The sequence below is a fragment of the Rhincodon typus genome, chromosome 12 (genome assembly GCF_021869965.1).
Source record: "Rhincodon typus isolate 14 chromosome 12, sRhiTyp1.1, whole genome shotgun sequence".
NCBI classification, from domain to species: Eukaryota; Metazoa; Chordata; class Chondrichthyes; order Orectolobiformes; family Rhincodontidae; genus Rhincodon; species Rhincodon typus.
This window is the reverse complement of record NC_063343.1, coordinates 23,503,195-23,524,317: the sequence shown is the minus strand read 5'-3', so window position 1 is coordinate 23,524,317 and position 21,123 is coordinate 23,503,195. Positions and strand designations below refer to the sequence as shown.

Genomic DNA, 21,123 nt, shown 5'->3' with positions numbered 1-21,123 from the left:
CTCGCTTCACCTGATGAAGGGTCTACGCGTTGAAAGCTTGTGATTTCAAACAGAGAAATGTCAACTTTCCTGCTCCTGTGATGTTGTCTGACCTACTGTGTTCCTCCAGCTCCACAGTGTATTGGCTCTGTGTCCAAATAGACGTGTTGGAGTATATGCTGGTGTTGTCCACCCTGTTCATCACCAGCACCTCCACGGCTGGGCTAGATGGTGTCAGGGGGCGGGACCTTGTCTGGGCGGGGCGGTGTGGTGTCAGTGGGCGGGGCTTGCCTGATATTAAAGCGAGCAGCCGGTAAACCGGTTGCACAGTGAAGATGGCGGTCGCGTACGTGTCTGCTATGAGGCGGACTTCTAACGGAGCGGCGTTTTGGGCATTACGGGGCAGTAGTAGTAGTAGTAGCAGTAGCAGCAGGTGAGTCACCATTTAACGATTGTGTGTGGGTGAGGAAGCCTAGGCATAAGGCCCGGGTAGTGAGTACCCCCAACACGCCCCAAATGGGCAGTGATCCCGGACCGGGCGCCATCACTACTACGGCTCTTGGTGGGGAGGTCTGGGGAGATGCTGGCCCGCGAGCTGTCGGGGGTGGGGGGCATGTCCTCCCGCCACTCGGTATTTCTCTGGGCTGGAGACGGCGCTGAGAGCGCTCGCACCGTCTTCAGTCGGGAAGCCGCTTGCCTCCGTTATATTCCGGCTATAGGAAGGGAGTTTGTGATTCCACAACCCGGTGAGTAAACTGTCATTTCACAAGGGGAGGAGATGGGGGATGGGCTAGGGGCGCGGGGGACTGAAGGGAAGGGAAGGGATGGAAAGGGCGGGCGGTGGAAGGGGATAATTGGTGTATGGGGTTTGTTTGTTAGCGGCAAAGGTTGTGAATTTTAAGTCCCCGGCCCGGATATGGAGTTCGGGAATCGTCGTTATTCCCGGAAAGTGCAGCTGGTCTGAAGGAGTGGCCGTCTTTTTGACGGATGAGCCGGAGGATTCAATCCAGGGCCAGCTGCTTCTGCTGTCGTGCTGCTTCTCACGTAGGCGCTTCAATTTTCTTTCCACCCCAGCCTGAAACCCTATTTTAGCTCGAAAGCAGCAAATCGGTCCGAGACTTGAATATCCTTTTTTTTTGTGTGTATTAGTGGGTTACGGCGTATTTTACGATTCACCCTGAATAATTTGCGGTATTGCAAAATGTGTTCCGAATGATTGACCAAGGTCAAAAGTTTCCTATTTGTGTTCAAAAATTGTCCCCGTAACTTTTCGCTCAAAATTACACCGGCTCACCAAACGCAGGTTTTTCTTTGAAAAAGAAGGGAGATCTGTGAACCGGAGGATGGAAGAAAATTAGACGAAAAACTTGCGTCAAGGTCAAATTTCTGCTAGATCGACCAGACGCGCAGACGTTTTTAGGACTGATACATGCACTGGGGGTTCCCGTAATCATTTCTGTTCGCGCACTGGATGGAGGTTAATGTAGCTTTTCTCTTCTCGGTGCTGTAGGAGGCCTCTTTTTCTGGGGGAAGAGGGCTTGGGTTTATTAATTTTTTTTTAAACAGGACCTTTTATAAGGCTTTGTCAGTGTTCTGAAACACTTCAAATTGAAACGTAGTGTTCTGTAGGTAACTTCAGAATGCTTGCAAACATTACTGCTTTTGTTGTAAAGTTTTGTGGTCTGAAAAGTGTTATTTCGTTCTGGGACCTTGAAAGTAACCCTTGTATAGAGCAGGAATTTAGTTTTGAAGGCTAGCCAATATTTGACATTTTTAGATGGTTTTCTCTCTCTCTCTCTCTCTCTCTCTCTCTCTCCACCCCCCCCCAATCGCTCCCTGCTCCAAGTGTTGTTTCCCCTCCTGGAGGTCTAAAAGAAATAAGAACAAGAGTATACTGTTCACCCCCTCAAGCCTGCTGTATCATTCAGTAGAATTGTGGCTGACCAGACATGCATCATGGCAGTTGTTTAGTAGCAATGCTTTGCTGTGATCTTGTTAAAGTGGCTGCATAGAATCCCTACAGTGTGGAAACAGGCCCTTCAGCCCAACCAATCCACACTGACCCTCCGAGCATCCCACCCAGATCCATCTCCCAATTCCCTTTACCAGTAACCCACCTAATTGACACCTCCCCTGGACACTGGGCAATTTAGCATGGCCAATCTACCTAACCTGTACCACTTTGGACTGTGGGAGGAAACCAGAGTGCCTGGCGGAAACCCACACAGACACGGGGAGAACGTGCAAACTCCACACAGACAGTTGCCCGAGGTGGGGATTGAACCCTAGTGCTGTGAGGCAGCAGTACTAACCACTGAGCCACCGTGCTACCCCATGCTTCACGGCATCCACGGTCAAGAATAATGACCGAGTGTGCTCTTTGTTAATCCCAGGAAATGGAGCTGACCTGAAGGAGTGGCTGTCTTTTTATTGGATGAGCCAGGAGGGGTTGCAGTCTAGGGTGCTGCTTGGTCTTTTCAGAATACCCTTTGCCTGTTGGGTTTTTTTAATTTTTGACTTAAAGATTGGAATGAGGCACACCTGGGGATAGTAAATTGTTGTCCCTGATACATTGGACATGTAATTATTTCATCTAAAATTTGTTGAAATATCATGATTAGCATGAGGGTTTCAGGGCTAGGGAAGAATACAGCTGAGGCATGATTGAACAATTGCAGAGTGAAGGAGAATTTTAAGACTGAGGCCTTGCTTAATTGGAGTTCAAGCAAAACCGAGATTGCTGAGAATTCTCAGCAATTCTGGCAGCATCTATGGAGAGAAAGCAGAATTAATATTTCAGGCCCTGTGACCTTTCAGAATGTTCTGAGGTGTTTTGAGGGGTGATTGACTTGATGAGGCTACTATCAAGTTGACTTGCACATGCAGTTGGGAGAAGAAAATAAATCCCACTCATCATCACAAATCACACAGTCCTGAGGAAAGATAATACTCAAAACATTGACTTCTCCTTTCCTCCAAATGCTGCCTGGCTTGCTGTTCTTCCAGCCTCCTGTTTGTATGCCTTGGATTCCAGCATTTGCAGTTTTTTTTTGTCTTGTCTCAAATCACACTCCTTGCTGTTTCCACCCCCAATCCTGGCCCATACTAAGATCACTTCATTTAATTTCATGTACTAGCATGGAAAGTTCCTTGCTCTTGACTGACTTATTCACCAAAGCAAACTTGTAATGTAGTCAACATAATCATTTTCAAGAGGTAAATGTTTTATCTGATGGTAGGGTTGCCAGGATGTGAATTTGGCTCAAATAGATGAAAAATTGAGTGCTATTTAAGTTACAACTCTAAATTTTGACTTTTTAATGCCTTTTAAGATACTTGGTGTAGTATTACATTGAGGCAGACATGGTATCTGCACTGTTTTGCATGTACTGTTAATGGTTTTAAGATTTGCAGCTGGCAAATGTAGACTCCATTAATTATAAACATTCTGCTTAATTAGTTCTAATTACATTTTAGGATTGAAATTTATTCAACCTTTATGTTCTGCCTTAAGGTTTTTATTTTGTACTTCCCATTTCAAGTAGCTGTTTCAACTTTTTTTTTAGCAGTGTAATTTTTTTTGGGATTGGAGTCTTAAAGCAACGCCTAACTCTGTGTGCTGCCTATCTCTTAGGCTCACCTCTCCTCCAAAAAATCTAACTTAACGTCAGCAAGTGATTGTGGATTCTGCAAGAGTAATGCAAACAGAAGTTTCTCATGGGCTGGAAATTTGGTGGAACGCGTGCAGAATTTCTAAGTGTTTGTTATATTTGAGGCATTGAGTAAGATTCAGGGTATAGAATTTCAATCTGGAAATCATAGCTACTTCAAATGAAAGATTAATATAGGATTTCCCTTTTTAAGTTTATCTCTACCTGCTCTTTTACTTAGTAAAGAATAAAATAAGCCTTACTTTGAAGGTGCAACTGTTCCAACATGGAATTTCATCAATCCTAGAAATACTGCTGTGCTTTTCTTTTGTATAGAAGAAAGTGTTTTCTATAGGATTCTCTGTTTAAACTGACCGGTCCAAACTGGTTATGCTGTGGTGCCGCTGAAGCATTGAAGATTTTGTTGATGTTAGTGAGCTTTTAAGGTGAACAGATGGATTGAAGGAAAAAGGCTGTCCCAATTTTTGTTTTAAACAATACCCCTCTTTTTTTCTCTGCACTGATGCCTGGTTTTGTATGAATGGTGGGAAATTATTGGGGCTTTGTAAGCTTTTATTATTTTTGACTTTTATGGAAAAATGTAATTCAGTACTTCAGACTTTGAAAGTGCTCTGTCTGTTTTTGGTACTTTAAATAAATGAGGTAAAATATTTATCTAGCTGTTATAACATGTTCCCCTTCTCGTTAGAATGAAATTTAGAACTGCTGGAAGTTTTGCATTTTAAGAAAATAGGAAATTTTAGCTACCTGAATCCTCAGTGTGATATTTGGGGTTTTTAAAAATTCTTCGGTGGGAAGAAGTCTGGTGTTCCATTTCAATTCTTTTAGGCTCAGCTTGTGTGAAACCCATTGAATATTTAGTTTGCAGATCAGGCATTAAACTCAACTGCCTCTGCATGTTGTGGCACTACTTGGAAAAACAATTCAAAGTTGATGTCCTTGCCAGCACCTCAAATGGATTGTCTGGTTGCTCCAAGTTTGGAGGAATGGGGGTGGTCCGATGTGAACTTAGCATTTAAGTTGCATCATGCTAGGCCGGAAAAAGCTTGGCAGACAAGTGGGCTGCTTTCCTTCTGAGGAAGGGTCACCAGACCTGAGACGTTAACACTGATTTTTGTTTCTTCTTCACATATGCTGCCAGAGCTGCTGAGCTTTTCCAGCAACATCTGTTTTTGTTCTTGATTCACAGCATCTGCAGTTCTTTTGGTTCTTGCTTTGGTTCATTGACTGTTGTACATTCATTCAAAGCTTTCTTTTTTTTAAAAATAACCTTTAAATACAGTGGATGTGGAAGATGTATGCATTACCGTTCTGACCGGGGGATGGTGGGTAGAGGGTGTGCTTGCTGTTTTGAGGTCAACCGCACTTAACTTTCTCACTGAGCATGAGGAGAAATCTGGTATTGTGTAGTCCAACTTTTCACGAATTACTGCTTCAAAATATATTACGCACTTTGTGATATTGAAGTCAAGTAATACTTTTAAACTTGTATTAAACTTGCATCAAAATACTGGTTCATTTAAAATGCAATAAATGACAATACAGACTTGAACAATGAACTGCCAGCCATGCTGAAACTGGTCAAATGTAGCAAGTATCTGGTATGGACAGAAAAGGCATATAATATGTGGAAATTATATCCAAGCTGGTTAAGTGGAATAATATGTTTCAATTCTAGGGGTTTCTTGACTGTCTGTGGTGGTACTATCCAACACAAGACCGAAGAAAATCAAGATCAACTGGACTCTGCCAACACTCTCAAGTGTGCTGCTGAAAATGCAATGCAACAAAAGATGTCTCCTAGTCCATGTGCTGGTCAAAAAAAGCTGCAACTTAAAATGAACGAGTTAGTGAAAGAACATCAGACCCTGCAGGCAAGTCTCATTTGAATAGTGTTTGTGACCAAAGTAGAACCTGCAGCCAAGCCTCTATTTGCTACCATGTTTGTCACCCTATGTGCACACAGTAGTGCCTAAAGTTGCTCACCTGGTGGAAAACGCAGGGCTCAACAGTAATCTTTCTGGGAGCAGTTGTTTACTTGGTGTTTCATTGGTGCATCTCAAAGCTTGCACACCAAAGTGTGCCTTTTTAAGTTTTTAGATTGATTAATTCAGTTAGGTTAACAAATGCATGTAAATCACAGCTGCAAAATCTGGGCAGTCATAAACTACAGAGACTGGGAGGGGCACCATACAGCAAACTGTTCCCTGCTCAGTTGTAGTTCAGAGCATCCATAAGTTGCTGTTAGTGATTGCCTGCTTCTAGGGTGTGACTTTGTAATTCTTGTACTGAGAAATTGCTTGATTTGACATGAACCTCTTCCTGCTTTGCTTTTTCTAGTTTCCCTTAAACCCTTGAAGTGACTCCTCTTGTAGAAAGATTTTTTTTTTTTGTAAAATGTCAAATTTGATGTTAATACCTATCTCAATCCCATGCGTATACGCCATCCTCTATTTTGCTTGGTGAAAAATTATCAAGAGTAAAGGATGGTAAGTACTTTTATTACTATTTGGGTTTGCTCTGAGTACTGTTTCTTAGCCTGAAATGTAATCATTGGTGCTGAATGCCAGAGATCCCCTTTAGGTGAGTTTGAATTGGAATTAACACTAGCTTTCAAGATCAGTGGTGAAAGCAGCCTCTTAGCCTCTGACTACAAAATCCTAGATTATATCTAACATGACAAAATGGATAAAATAGACTACTGCTTTTATAAAAATAATTGTTTTAAGATTAGTTTGTTATAAATAAAATTGATGCTGGAAATAGAATTTTGAGCCAGTGTAAGGAATAAGGTGACCAATGAAAGTGAAGTACTTTGGAAACTGGAGATCTGAAATAAGAGTTTTGGAGAAACTCGGCAGTTCTGGTAGCATCTGTAAAGAGGGGGGGATGAAACACATCTAACATTGAGTTGAATATAATTCTTCAGAATTCAACAAAGAGTCATATTCTACTGAGAATTAACTTAGTTGCTCTCCAGCTCCTACTACACAATGTGCTTCACTAGCACCTGCTTTTATTGAGGATTAGGCCCTCTTGACATTCTGGTCATGGGCAACTAAGATCCTATGCAGTTCTAAAATGATGTAAACTCATACACAATCGGAGTGTGACCCTATCAATTCAGGAATTCTGACCTCGTGCAAATGATGTACAGGCTTTATAAATCTGTGTTTGTGTAGCCAAGAAGCCTGGATTCAATTCCCACCTGCTCCAGAGGTTTGTAGTAACATCTCTTGGCATTCTTGCCAAGAGGAGGCTCTTGTGGTGCGGTAGCCATGCCCCTATCTCTAGAGGCAGGAAGTTTGGTTTCCAGTCCCACTTGCTCTAGAGGTGTGTAATAGCTGATTTTTGGAAAATATTTGCATTTTAATAGAAAACAATTTCTTCCAATAAGGCTAGAAAATGAAATTGTTGCTATAGTCCATGCCATTCTCAAACAGATTCTGAGAGAAATAGAAACCAATGTTGGGAATAATGTGAACTATCTGAGCCAAGATCAACCCAGCTGAAGTAAGACCTAAAGCTGGTCAAAACCTCTGCTCTGATTTGCTGTCTTCCATTCTTTGAGCTTGGATTCACAACATTGTTGAGGGAAGAATTAGTTGTATAACCAAGGAAACCAAATCCTGAGGTTAACGTCTGATGCAGTATTTGATTTGATTAGACATATGCAGCCAAGATGGTGGACTCGAGGTAGCATTCAGTACCATTGACTAATTAAAAGCCTGCAGATGGAGTGTTTCAAGTATTTTTGTTTGTTTTAGTTAAGTCAAAAACTTGTTTTAAATCGAACGTTTTGTCCTTTTTTTGACCAGATGAGAAAATAACCTAATTGGCTATCTGAATTGTTGTCTTGTCAATATGTAGCTTAAACCCATGTCTTTTTGTTATTGCCATAGATTTTGATGCACCTATATTGTATTCAATTGAATACAATGAAATTTTGATCTTGACGACAAAATTAACTTGAGGAATTGAGTTCCAAAATCACTTAAAGTGGAACCTGTTTACTACTGGCTCCCAAGTATGGAAAATGTCAGAGGTTTTTAACACTAGTGTGAGCAAACGTTGTGAATTATTTTGTGTGCTGGATTATAACACTGCATTCTAATAATTGTATTCCTGAAGCCAAATTTCAGGCCAGTGTGGAACATCGGAAGTTTGGATTCTGCACCGGACCATCCGAATGCTCATTGCAGGTGACTTGCAGCATCAAGGTGGATGAGCGTTGTGAAACGGAGTAGCAGGGGCTCTGATCCTTGAAGTTGAAGGTGTGTTGTCAGGAGTTTGTTGAGAACAAGCTCTTGATTCTAAACAAAGCAAACCAACTTCATGTGAAAAATGGTGGCAAACTGGGAATTGGTTGCAATCTTTTAATAAGCTACTAATTAATTTTAAGTGCACCTTTTTGAGTGAGTAGCTTGCATACTGTAGCATGGAGTTGTCAATTGTTCATGCTATTAAACTGGTTTATAATTTTGCATATTTCCCTCATTGATTGTATGCAGTCTCATATTCCATGCATTTTCAGGTGCTCTCCACCCTCAGTATTTCATCCAAATAATTACTTACCATGCCTGAGCCTGGAATTTGGTAGCATGGTGTGTAACTGGTGGAAATTATGATCTGGTACTGTATTTGCTTAACATCCAGCAGGAAACTGCTGAACTTGGAGCAGGTACCCTGGCTAGTTTTCCCTCCTTTAACCCAGGATACAAATACCATGAATGATTTGTTCACTACCGATGACTGATCAATACAGGCAAAGGATTGGACTTCATCTGTTTGGTTCTGTATTCTGTTGTCACTCGTTTGTTTGTATAAATTTTATCCATTGGGCTCTTTAGCAGTAATGTAATATTACATTGGATAACACTTGTGTACATACTTCCAATTTTAACGCTGTATAGCAGTATTTTACACAATGCTCAGTGAAACAATTCATGTAGATTACTATGGACAGACTTAATCAGAATCTGGTTTACTATGTTCACGCTATGAAGTTATGCTTTTTTGAAGTACTCTAACTGTATAAAGGTCCTCACTTTCTTAAATGTCTATTTTGACTCTTGTTTGGTTTTTAATAGGAGAAGTATCGGAGAATTGTAGCCCATGTTGAAGATGACAATAGAAGAATCAGAAAATGTGTTGAAGATGCCAGATTATATGGTATGTGTGTATATATAAATTGTACTTGCTAAGTTTCAAGATTTATCTTTTTAAGCCATTGATACGTATCCCTGACTAAATGATTTGTGCATCTGCAATAGACTTGATACGTGGCTTTTTTGGGTTAGTGAGAAATTACTTGGAAATCTGAACTGGTTAAGACTTGAAATTTATCAGTAAGGGTTCATTGGAACAGCTTAAGGGAAGGGAATTACAAAATACTACTGCAGATCCAATGCATGTTTTAATGAACAGCATTTTTTCCTTTCCGTAGGTATTCATAGTCTTTGTAAAGATATCCTAGCAGTAGCTGATCTCCTAGAAAAGACAACTCGGAGCGTAACTGAGGAGGACCTTGCTAACTCCAGCCCAACTTTGAAGAACTTCTATAAAGGTGTATGCTTGATTGATGAGAAGCTGTGCAAAATATTTTCTAAGCACGGATTGGAGAAGATGAATTCCATTGGCCTTGAATACAACTCAGCTGAACACGAAATCCTGCTGCGTGTTCCATCTGTGGATGCGTTACCCAGTACAGTGGTAAAAATAGTACAAGAAGGGTATAAACTTCATGGCAGGGTTCTAAGGACTGCACAAGTTGGACTGGCCATTGAGGCCCAGCCACATTTTAAGGCACAGTAGAACTGAATTTTCTGACTGTCACAATATAGTGTATGATCTTAGAATTAATTCTATGAAAAATATCCTTTTCATTGATGGTTAGCTATATCATGAAGGGCATTGAATTGCTGCTAAGATTTGTCTATGAAGGTGAGTGGGGTGCAGAAACATATGATGTCACGTGCATTTTCACATGTCCCATCAAATCTATTGAAGGTGATATGCCTGTTGTACTGAAAGCTTAAGGCATGATAGAGGTCTAGTTTGTCTAACACTGCCAGAGAACTCCAACTTGTCTCGACCCACTACATAATAAAAGAACTCGCAATGGAAGTGCCTCTGATTCAGTCTGTAGTTGTGCCATGAAAAGTTGTGGTCTACACTAAGATTATAATTTCTTTTAGTTGTTACAGTTTGCCACAGTGCTCCTTTTTTAAGGTGTGAAATGTCTTGAATTCCCATTCCTGGCTATGTCTTTATCCCCTTGTGTGAATTGATGGATTGGAATCAACAAACAGTTGGATAATTTCACAATTTGCAATATATCAAGGCTTATAACAGCACTACAATTGGAAACCTACTGTAGAATTACTTGGAACTGAGCCTTAAGGCTGGGGGGTGGAAAAAACAAAATCTAGAAAGGGCAGTAAAATTTTACCAGGATTAAATGCTTCATGTAATGGCCTTCCAGAACTCTTAGTTAAGATTAGGTTGTTGCTTGGAAATTTTTGCAATGTGGAGGCTTTTTCTTGTCAAAATGTTGAGTTAGAAAAGATTGAATTCTATTCAGTTCCACTGTGCAAGACTTTTTTAATCTGTTGACATTTTGTGCCCTTGATTTTAACTGGAAACAGTTAAATGAAGAACTGGTGAAATGATCCCTGTACATAGAATCCAAGTTTTAGACTGAGCTGGCTAATCTTCATTTGTTTCTGAAATTATTTTGTACAAGTCTATGTTGAAACTGTGTTCAATGAACAATAGTATGTTATTTATTACAGTGTAAAACTGTAAATCTATTTATAACATACCATGATGAGCAAATTTTATTTTTTGTAATCGTTAGTGCAAGTATGCTAGTGAAAACTGTAATATATTTGTTTCTGTATTCTTTTAGTGTTGTGAACTAAATGTATGTCAAGTGCCCAAAGTCACTTTTATATATTGTCAATAAGTACTCACTTTAATAAACGAGCTGAGAAGTTGTTTTTTTAAGAAAAAGTTTAGAACCCTACTTATTTTATGGTACCAGGTTTCTACTCATTACAACTTCTATTTAATATCTAACGCACTGACCAAACTGGTATTCCTTGTACTAGGTGACAGAATTTGAGTAAAATTTGCTTCTAATTTAGGGTAATATGCTTTTAATGAAAAGAACCACCTTTTTTTAATAATTTGACTTTCCATTCCAATTTTGGCTATAGGCATTTGAAACCAACCCCCCCTGTTAGATCTACCTTGATCATGAAAGGTTTTGAATTACACATTTTGTTGTATAATCAAGTTTTTAATAACTTGGGATTTTGGAAGGCTCTTAAATGGTCTATTATGCTAGATCAGCTAATTTTTGAAGTCAATTGTTATACCCCCAAAACATTCTCAAACTTTTTAAAGAGCTAAAGTTGTCATGGATGTGGATGATCCCATTTAATGAAACTGGCTAAATGAACTGAATGACCCCACATGCATTTTCATGGTGTGTAGATTTTCTGATCTGACCCATGTGACTTTATAAACTTCACAACACAGTCTGAGATTTATGCTGGAGTGTGGGGAAATATGGGTCCAGACACAGACCGCTTAGAAATCCACTGCCAGTTCCTAGGTGCAGTAAGAATTTAAAAAGTCCTTTTCACCCTCTGACCCATTCCATATGTGCCTCCATGTACCCTCTATAGCCATGTATTAATAAAATATATTTTTCCATACCTTCAAGGAACTGAACTTCTTACTATCTAAAATTCTTTGGTATCATTGATACTTTCATGTGGAGGAAAAAAGTGTATTTGTAATGTTTGCACCAACAAATGGTAACTACTTCAAATGGGCAACAGCTTAAAAATGCTGTTCATTCTCTGAATGGACCACCTACTATCTTGAAATTCAGCCTAGCAGTGATAATAGTCACAGTTGTTAAAACAACAGACTTTCCATTAGGAAAAGAAGAGTAGTGGGTGTCTGTTTCAAAATCAAAGTAGGGTTCTCATCAATAAATGTTAGGGAAGCAGGTGATTGGATCTAAGTGTAAACACTTTTTTTTTAAAAAAAAAAGTTGGCCAGAGCTCTTGCTATCATGGTTTTTACTGATAGCGTAGACTGACAGGATATTTTGTATTATTAAAGATTACCATTGTATTATGGTGCTTTCTGCATTGAAAAGCACTGATCAGCTTCATTTGTATTGCAATATAAGGTCAATTTCCTGTTTAAAAACATCGGTCCCCATGATGAATCATTGCATTAAAAAGTGCATGTATTATAACAGTACTGAACAGTAATCTTTTGACAGTGTGAAACACTTTACATTCCTCTTTCAAAATGTTCCAGGCATCTCAGTAGGCTTTCTAGTTTGTACATGAACTCAAACCTGGTGCCAAGACCCTTAACCACCTCATGGAGCATGGTATACAGGACAACTTCTGATTTTTGTTCCCCCTTTAAAATGTAGAATCCTACCTCAGGCTGGTCTGCAACATTATGCTTGCTACTTTGCAAAGCACCACTCAAAGTAACACCTTTTGATGGTTAAACACCATGTGCAACTGTACCAGATGCTCTCCTGTTCTTTGTTGTCTGGTAAGTGCAGGTGGACCCTGAGGGGAAAAAAAGATAGAGACAGGGATGATGGCAGTGAAGGAACCTGTAAAGATCTCTCCAGATTACAATTTTTGCCCTAGGCTGTTCTGACAAAGCTGTGTATTTTGTGACATTGGTGATAATCAGGTTTGTTTCTGCACAGTTGGAGCTGGGACTGTCTGTGGTAGGGTCCTTACGGGTGCCGAAATCCAGAAGGTGTCTAATGGGAACTGTGTTGGAGGAAAGAACAAGCAATCTGTTGAAGCCATTGGGTGATACCACTTAGAAGTAGGATTGTGCAATCAAGATTGTTCTCTGAGAATCGTTTCACTCTCAGTGCTCATTATTACTGATACTGTGGTGTTGGTTATTTCTGTTTTAATGAAGGCATGATTATGTGTGGCCTGATAATTGTTTATAGACTCGTGTAGCATGGAAACACACCCTGACCATGTTCCCAAAGTAAAATAGTTTCCCTTGCCTGTGTTTGATCCACATATCTCCAAACCTTTCCTGTTCATGATGTTATTCAAATGTCTTTTAAATGTTTATAACTGTACTTGCATCTGACACTTCCTCTGGCAGTTCACTCCACACGCGAACCACTCTTGCTCCACGTCCTTTTTAAAACTTTCTGCTCACCTTTTTTTAAAAAATGCCTGCTAGTTTTGACCTATCCTAGTGAAAAGACCCTTACTATTCACTTTATCTATGCCCCTCATGATTTTAGAAGCCTCAATAAGGTCACCCCTCCACCTCATTTGCTCCAGTGAGAAAAGCTCTAGCCTATCCAGCCTTTTTTTTTTTTAAAAATAACGCCATTCCTCCATTCCCAGCAACAACCTGGTAAATATTTTCTGAACCCTCTTCAATTTAATGACATCATCCTGCCAAAGGAAGGATCAGAACTGCACACAGAGGCCTGACCAATGTCCTGTACGATCACAACGTGAAATCCCAACTCATATCCTCAAATTTCTGAACAATGAAGGCAAGTGTGCTGAACGCTGCCTTAACCACCCTGTATACCTGTGACACAATTTCAAAGAAATATGAACCTGAACCTCTAGGTCTCTCTGTTCTACCACACTGCCCTCGGCCTTACTATTAATTGTATAAGACCTGCCTTTGTTTAATTTATACTTCATACCACATTGACCCTGGGGAAATGAATACAGTTTCTCCATTAATGCTGTTTTGCCATATCAAGGATTTTACTGTACTCACTCCCATTATTCCAATAAAGCATGCCTCATTTGAGATAATGCAATTATTATTGGTTACTGATCTATTGATGGACGTATAGCAATGCTGACAGTGACCTTTAATGGATGACAGTCATTTGTTCCTGCCACACTTTTTATACTTGCTGTTTTGATCCATCTAGTTATGCCTGGGATTATTTCTATCTTCACTATTTTCTCCACATCCCATGTAGTTGCATAACGTGACAAATCTTACAAGGAAATGTATGTGGTCCTGTTTCAAATGTCTAAGAAAGGATTGTTCAATAATGGCAATAACCAACTTCATCCCTCGTCATGCGAATGGAAACAGTAGTATTCACTGTCATGAAAGGATGTGCAGCAACAGAAAGATTCACTGTATTAAAATTGTCAAATTTGCCGGGATAACTTCCAAGAATGTAACCATTTACAAGGTTTCTTTTGGAATATGTTTCCAGTACATGGTTTCAGAAATGTAACTATCATGTTATTTTGAGGATTGCATGCACAGATGAATGGTTTGAGCCTCGTTTATTTGGTTGTAAAACTGAAAGAATGTAATGGGTGGATGCCTGTTTGCATTAGGCATTTTGAAATGTTTTCTCATCACAGCCCTAAATGGCCTACACTATATCCTGACCCCTGGTTCTATACTCCCAGCCAGGGGAAACTTCATCCCTGCACCTAGCCTATCTAGCCCTATTAGAATTTTGTATATTTTAATCACATTCCATCTCATTCTTCTGTACTCTGATCAACACAGGCCCAGTCAAACTAATTTCTTCTCAAACAAAGATCCTACCATTCCCCAGTATCAACCAAGTGAACTTTTCTGTACACATTCTGTAGCAAGTATATCTTTTCTTAGGTAGAGAGGCCAAAGCCAAAACCGCACACTACACTCGGGTGCAGTATCAGCAAGGCCTGTATAATTGTGTAAGGCATATTAAGAATTGCTGTAGCTCAGGACTTCGGAACTGAAATCATCTTGCAGTGAAGACAAATATTTCCTAATTGTTTGCTGCATCTGCCTGCCTATTTTTCTTTGACTGATGTACAAGGATAACCAGATCCCTTTGTACATCCACACTTGCCAATAAATCACCATTTAAATAATACTCTGCCTTTCTGCTTTTCACATAGAAGAGCATAACTTCACACTTATCCACATCACACTGCATTTATCCACTCACTCAACTTGTACTGATCACCTTGAAGCCTTGCATCCTCCTCAAAACTCACAATTCCGCATAGTATTGTGCATCGGCAAACTTGGAAATATTTAATTTGGTTCTGTCATGAGCTGGTTCTCCCTTATCTATTCTACTACTTACATCCTCAAAAACTCCAGTAGATTAGGAAAGCATGACTTCCCTTTCATAAACATGTGCTGATATTTTATATAACCATTAATGCTTTTCAAGTGTTCTGTTAACATGTATTTTATAACATTTCTAGCAATTTCCTACCACTGATGCTAAGCTAACTGGTTTGTAATTCACTGCTTTTTGATTTCTTTCCCTCCTGTTTTAAATAGTGGGATTACACTATCTATCCTGCAATCTGCTCTAGAGTGTATATAGCTTTTGAAGATGACCACCAATGGCATCCAATATTTCCTAGGCAATTATTTTTGGACTCTGGTATGTAGATTATCAGGCCCTTGGATTTGTCAGGCTTTAACCCCATTAATAGTCCTAGCAACTTATTTTAACTAATACTGATTTTCTTCAATTCCTCCCTCTCACTAGACCTTTGATTCCTTAATATTTCTGGGAAATTATTTGGGCCCTCGTTTGAGGATTTCAGGCATTCTGTACCTTCTTCAGGTGCCAGCTTTGGTTCTGTCTGAAGTGCAAAATTTTGCAGGGTACAACGCACCACTAAAATCAGGATACCATTGCGTGGCTATATTGAAGGATATCTCCTCCTGACCCCAGATTGGTCTAAGCAAAGGAATCTGATATTGCACAAGCCAGTGGCTCTAAGGGCAAGATTTCCATGGTTGTACTTCCTCCATGTCTGTGTTGGGCTTCCACATTGGTGTCAGCAGTTAGATATTGAAAGGGTATATCCTGTTCACTCCTGTTGGAGCTGTTCGCCGAGGCTGTCTCGTGGACAAAAAAGCTGTTGAACCTGCTGAAGGATGAATGGTTATGACCGCTCCCTGGGTACTAGGTGCACACTTGCAATATCCTCTTGCGGTGGTCCACACCAGCAGTTCATTGAACAATCTGACTGATAAAACACCTGCCTGTTACTATGGTACCTTGATTGTCACATGGGCACAGTCTACAATGCCCTGAACCTGAGAAATTTTGGTAACAGAGGCAAAGCTGCCAGCCCTCCGGGCTTAACTGGTCGTAAACATCTCAAACTTAATAACATTGGAAGGTGTCACAGACAAGGCATCCATTATCTGGCTAATGCAATGTGTGCTGTAGATAGTGATACTCGACATATGTCTGCAGCAGGTCCTTGGAATGAACTGAAAGCAAAGATATTGAGGGCTGTGTTTAACGTGTTCATTATCTGTTTGTTTTGGCTTTAGATTTTCTGCCAAGAGGCTGCAGAGGTCCACAAACATCTGCCCCACAAGCCTTATTCTCGGAAACACTGCTGCTCAGACTGGTTAACGATGCAGATCAAGGGTCAACAGACCCTGTGCTGAGGGTGTTATCTTTTAGGTGCTGCCTGTGACAATCCAAAGCACTTGAATTTATTAACCTTGAGTTACAGATCTCACACAAAAAGTACTGTCAACTCACATTTACTTCTATAGATTTCTTTTGGTTACATCTGTAAATAAAAAACACTTTTACAATCTGTTTATTATGTTACTTGCTATTTCACTTTTTATTTATTGGTAATCTTTTGCTGATTTCTAAAATTCTCACATTTAAATCTCTTTTTAATGTTAAAAGTCATTTATTTTAAACAAATACTATCTTTAACTTATCCAGTTAGCAATGGAGGGGTGCAGACTACTATTCCTATTTTTTAAACAAATGTATATTTGTTGAAAATCATAAATTAATTCCTTTAAATATTTGCATTTATTCAGTGAAATATATCGTCCAATCTAATTTCTCACTCTTCATCATACTTATGTTGCTCAAATTTAAACCCTTGGTCTCAGATTTAAATTTTCAAAGGCAAACAAGAGGCCCGTTTTGAGGCCCTTAATGCAAATCTGTTTTGACTTGAAGGTTCTGCTTCCCCTTTTCTTCATTGGCAGCAAGTAAATCACTTCAATCTCTGTTATGACTAGGATGGGAGGGGTGAAATGCTCTCCTTTAGGCCAATTGGTCACAACAAAGATTTAAGATCTCTTTTGGAATACAGCTATCCCCCTTCACCAATTAAAACGTGGCTAACTATTCTTTTTCAACAGCAGTAAGGAGCAAACCCCAAGGTTTTCTTATGAGAGAAAGAGAAGGTTTATTACCTGCTACCCCTGAGAAAAATGATAGATACAAAGTGATGTTATGGAGTTCATGCACTCACTTGCTGCCCTCACACACGCACACAGCTAGTAACCTAATGGGTGATAGTGTCCAGTATAAACAAATATATGGATTGGACCTGAGACCACAATTGGTTAGTTGGGTCTGTCTGAGAACAGTAACAACTATTGCTGTTATTTTTAAAGTTCTTGATACCCTGATGTTTCTCTCCAGCCAGTGTTGTCACTGGGTTTTTTGTTTTAAGATGTAAAGAAAGCCTTTTCCAGCCTGATTTAACTTTATAGTTTCTTCTTCTTTTGCCAAGGAAAAAACCTCTTGAAATAGCATTTTGTTTGTACATTGCCTATCTGCTTTTTAAAATTGTTTTTCTAGGTATGATAATTGTAGGTGAGCTTCCATCTCCAATATTTGAAGATTCTCATGATGTATAAATCACATGGGGCCTAAGAGCTTTTTCACACCTGCCCCAGGATGGGGTTCACTGCTTTAATTAACTTTGGATGAAATATTAAATTCAGGTCAGGTTGTCTTTTGTTTCATCCCACTTGGTTTCATGAAGCTTGACCAACCCATATGGATCAGGTGATTTCTGTGGGCATTTTAAGTCAGTGTTTCTCGTCTCTTTGGAAAACTTTTTCATGAAAGTTCCAAGAATTAAATCAGGCTGATGGAATTCCAAGTCGATAGTCTTTATACCATGATGTCTGGTATGAAGAAATTTCTATTAATTTTTGATCTGCATTCTAAAGGATCTTGAGTAACAGTCGTACATGAACCAAATGGATTTACAGAAGGTGTTTGAGACAGTGCCACGAACAGACTTGTGAGGAAAGTTATAGGTTATGATATGAAGAGGACAGTAGAAAAGTGCATTTGGCTGAGTGATAGGAAGCCGAGAGTACTGGTCAATGGATATTTCTTAGGCTGAAGGAAAGCTTATAGTGGAGCTCCACAAGGGTTGGTATTGGGACCCTTGCTTTTCCTGATATATTTATAAATGTTGTGGTTGGTTGGCTTGCCGAGCTGGTCCGTTGTTCCACAGACGTTTCATTACCCTGCTGGATAACATCATCAGTGCAGCCTCCAATGAAGCGCAGTTGTGTTTTCCCACCTGGTATTTAAACTCTGGAGTCTGTTGAGCTGGATTACCTCCCTTCTGGTTTTCCTTCACAATGCAGTGAATATGGGGTCGAGTTCTATGTGTTTGTTGATGGCTTTCTTCGTGGAGTACCAGGTCGTCTGCAGGACAACGAACCAGCTCGGCGAGCCAACCAACCACAACATCCACAACCTGAGCTACAAATCTACTCTAAAACTTTAGATATTTATAAATGATCTGAATCTTGGTGGGTAGGAAACAATTACCAAGGTTACAGATGACATGAACTTGGAAGAATTGTAAACTGAGAGGAGGATAGTGTGGAACTCCAATAGAGCATTTACGAGTTGGTGGAGTGGGTGGATAGGAACAGATGATGTTCATTGCAGAGAGGTGTGAGATGGTGTGTTTTGCTAGGAAGAACATTGAGAAACAACATAAAATAGAGGGTGTATTTTAAGGAGGGTGCAGGAGCAGAGGAAACTGGGCATACATGTGTACAGATCAATGAAGGTTAAGGACAGATGGAAAGAGCAGTTATACAGTTGAGGGCACTCGTGCGGTGGTGGTGTCCCTACCTCTGAGCCTAGTGTCCTGGATTCCAGTCCCATCTGTGTAATAAAATCTCTGAGCACATTGATGAAAAAATATCTACTATGAAAATATTTCATGTTTTGTAGGACTTGTGGCTGAGTTGCACTGTTCATACCTCTGGATCAGGAGGCCTTGTTCAAGTCCAATTTGCTTTAGAGGTGTGTCATCCCATATCTAGATAGGTTGTTTAAAAATATCTACAGTGTCCTCAGCTTTATTAGTAGGGGCATAGAGTACAAGAAAGAGGAGGTGATGTTGAACTTGGTTGAGACACTTGATAGATCTCAGCTAGAATATTGTGTGCACTTGTAGCCACCATATTATAGGAAGGATGTGAGTGCGCTGCAGAATGCAGAAGTGATTTAAAAGGATAGTTCCAGGCATGAGAAACTTCTGTTATGAGAATGGATTGAAGAAGATAGGACTCTATTCCTTGGTGAGGAGAAGGCTGACAGGACACTTGATTGAGGTTTTCCAAATCATGAATGGGCTGAATAGAATAGATAGGGACTAAATTGTTCTCATTTGTAAAGGGAACAAGAACATCAGGGTGTAGATTTAAAGTGATGTGGAGAAGAAGCAAGGTTAATGTGAGGAAAAAACATTTCCATACAGTGAGTTACAACACATTTAATGTATGGAATGCACTATCTGGAAATGTGGTAGAGGCAGGTTCAATTGAGACATTCCAATTGAGGGCGTTGGATGATTTTTCGATACAAGTAGCATGTGAGAGAAAAGACAGAGATTGGCACTAGATTTTCAGGGCAAATAATTAAATATATTAAAAGCAAAAGAGTTACTAGAGAAAGAATAAGATCACTTAAAGATCAATGAGAACGTCTATGTGTGGAACCACAGGAGATGGTTGAGATCCTAAATGAATATTTCACATCAGTATTTACTCTGGAGAAAGACATGGAAGCTAGGGAGTTCAGGGAAATAAGTGGTGACAGCTTGTAAAGAGTCCACATTACAGAAGAGAATTTGCTGGCGGTCTTAAAACGCATAAAGACAGATAAATCCCTGAGACCTGATCACATGTATCCCAGGACATTGTGGGAAGTTAGGAAAGAAACTGCTGGGCCCTTGACAGAGATATTTGTATCATCAATAGCCACGAGTGAGGTGCTAAGAAGGTAGCAAACATTGTGCCATTATTTAAGAAAGGCTGCAAGGAAAAGCCAGGGAACAACAGACCAGTGAGCCTGACAATGTGGTGGATAGTTGTTGCAGGAGATTCTGAGAGACAGGATCTACATGCATTTGGAAAGCAAGGACTGATTAGGGATAGTCAGCATAGCTTTGTGCATAGGAAATCATGTCTCACAAACTTGATTGAGCTTTTTGAAGAGGCGACCAAGAAGATAGATGAAGGTAGAGTGGTAGATGTGTCTATGTGGACTTTAACAAGGCCTTTGACAAGGTTCCACATGGTAGACTGGTTAGTAAGGTTAAATCACATGGGATCCGGGGAGAGCTAGCTAACTAGATACAAAATTTGTTTGTTGGTAGGAGAAAGAGGGTGGTGGTAGAGGATTGTTGTTTAGTCTGGAGGCCTGTGACTACTGGTGTGCCGCAAGGATTGGTGCTGTGTCCACTGTTGTTCGTCATTCATATAGATGATTTGGATGAGAATACAGGGGTCATGGTTAGTAAATTTGTGAATGACACCAAAATTGGTGTGAGCAGACAGTGAAGAAGGTCATCTAAGAATACAACAGATCTTGATCAACTGGGCCAGTGGGCCAAGGAATGGTAGATGGAGTTTAATTTAGATAAATGTGAGGTGTTGCATTTTGGTAAGACAAACTAGAGAAGGACTTACACAGTTATTGGTAGGGCCCTGGGCAGTGTTGTCAAACAGAGAGATCTAGGGGTCAGATACATAGATCCTTGAAAGTGGCATCACAGATAGACAGGGTGGTGAAGAAGGCATTTGACATGCTTGCCTTCATCGATCAGAGCATTGAATACAGGAGTTGGCATGTCAGGTTATGGTTGTACAAGACATCGGTAAGGCCATATTTGTAGTACTGCATATAATTCTGATCTGAAGAATGTTATTAAACTGAAAGCATGTAAAACCATGAAGGGCATAGATAAGGTGAATAGCCAAGTTCTTTTCCCCAGGGTAGGGGAATTCAAAACTAGAGAAGTTAAAAATGAGAGGGGAATGATTTAAAAGGGACCTGGGTGACAACTTTTTCACTGGGGGTGGTACATAAATGGAACGAACTGCCAGAGGAAGTGGTAGAGGCGAGTACAATTACAACATTTAGATAGGTATATGGATAGGAAAAGTTTAAGAGGGATACGGGTCAAACGCAAGCAAAAGGGTCTAGTTCAGTTTAGGAAATCTCGTCGGCATGGACGAGTTGGGCCGAAGGGTCAGTTTCTATGCTGAATGACTCTTATAATGATGCTCATTGGAAGAACCGGCGCAGGCATGATGGACAGAATTTCCTGCTTCTGCCCCATTACGATTCTCCATT

The 21,123-nt window shown here is 40.0% G+C and overlaps 1 protein-coding gene across 2 annotated transcripts; it reads left to right on the top strand.

Annotated features, from left to right (window-relative positions):
- Positions 1-272: 272 nt before the first annotated feature.
- Positions 273-10,664, top strand: LOC109915330 (grpE protein homolog 2, mitochondrial-like). 2 transcript variants are annotated; one of them, XM_048603570.1, is made up of 5 exons: positions 276-412; positions 1,080-1,083; positions 5,327-5,524; positions 8,741-8,822; positions 9,097-10,664. In XM_048603570.1, the coding sequence occupies exons 1-5, from the start codon at positions 315-317 to the stop codon at positions 9,462-9,464; spliced, it is 750 nt and encodes a 249-aa protein (XP_048459527.1). In that variant the 5' UTR covers positions 276-314; the 3' UTR covers positions 9,465-10,664. The 2 variants fall into 2 exon arrangements, with proteins under 2 accessions (XP_048459528.1, XP_048459527.1); XM_048603571.1 differs by lacking the exon at positions 1,080-1,083 and having other exon boundaries at positions 273-412; positions 5,329-5,524.
- The last annotated feature ends 10,459 nt before the right edge of the window (positions 10,665-21,123 follow it).

What these genes read in the sequence shown, in the direction of transcription:
- LOC109915330 (XM_048603570.1), top strand. Translation starts at nt 315, where the DNA reads ATGGCGGTCGCGTACGTGTCTGCTATGAGGCGGACTTCTAACGGAGCG. An exon ending in AAGAACATCAGACCCTGCAG is followed by an intron (nt 5,525 to 8,740) that starts GCAAGTCTCATT and finishes GGTTTTTAATAG; the next exon opens with GAGAAGTATCGGAGAATTGT. An exon ending in TGAAGATGCCAGATTATATG is followed by an intron (nt 8,823 to 9,096) that starts GTATGTGTGTAT and finishes TCCTTTCCGTAG; the next exon opens with GTATTCATAGTCTTTGTAAA.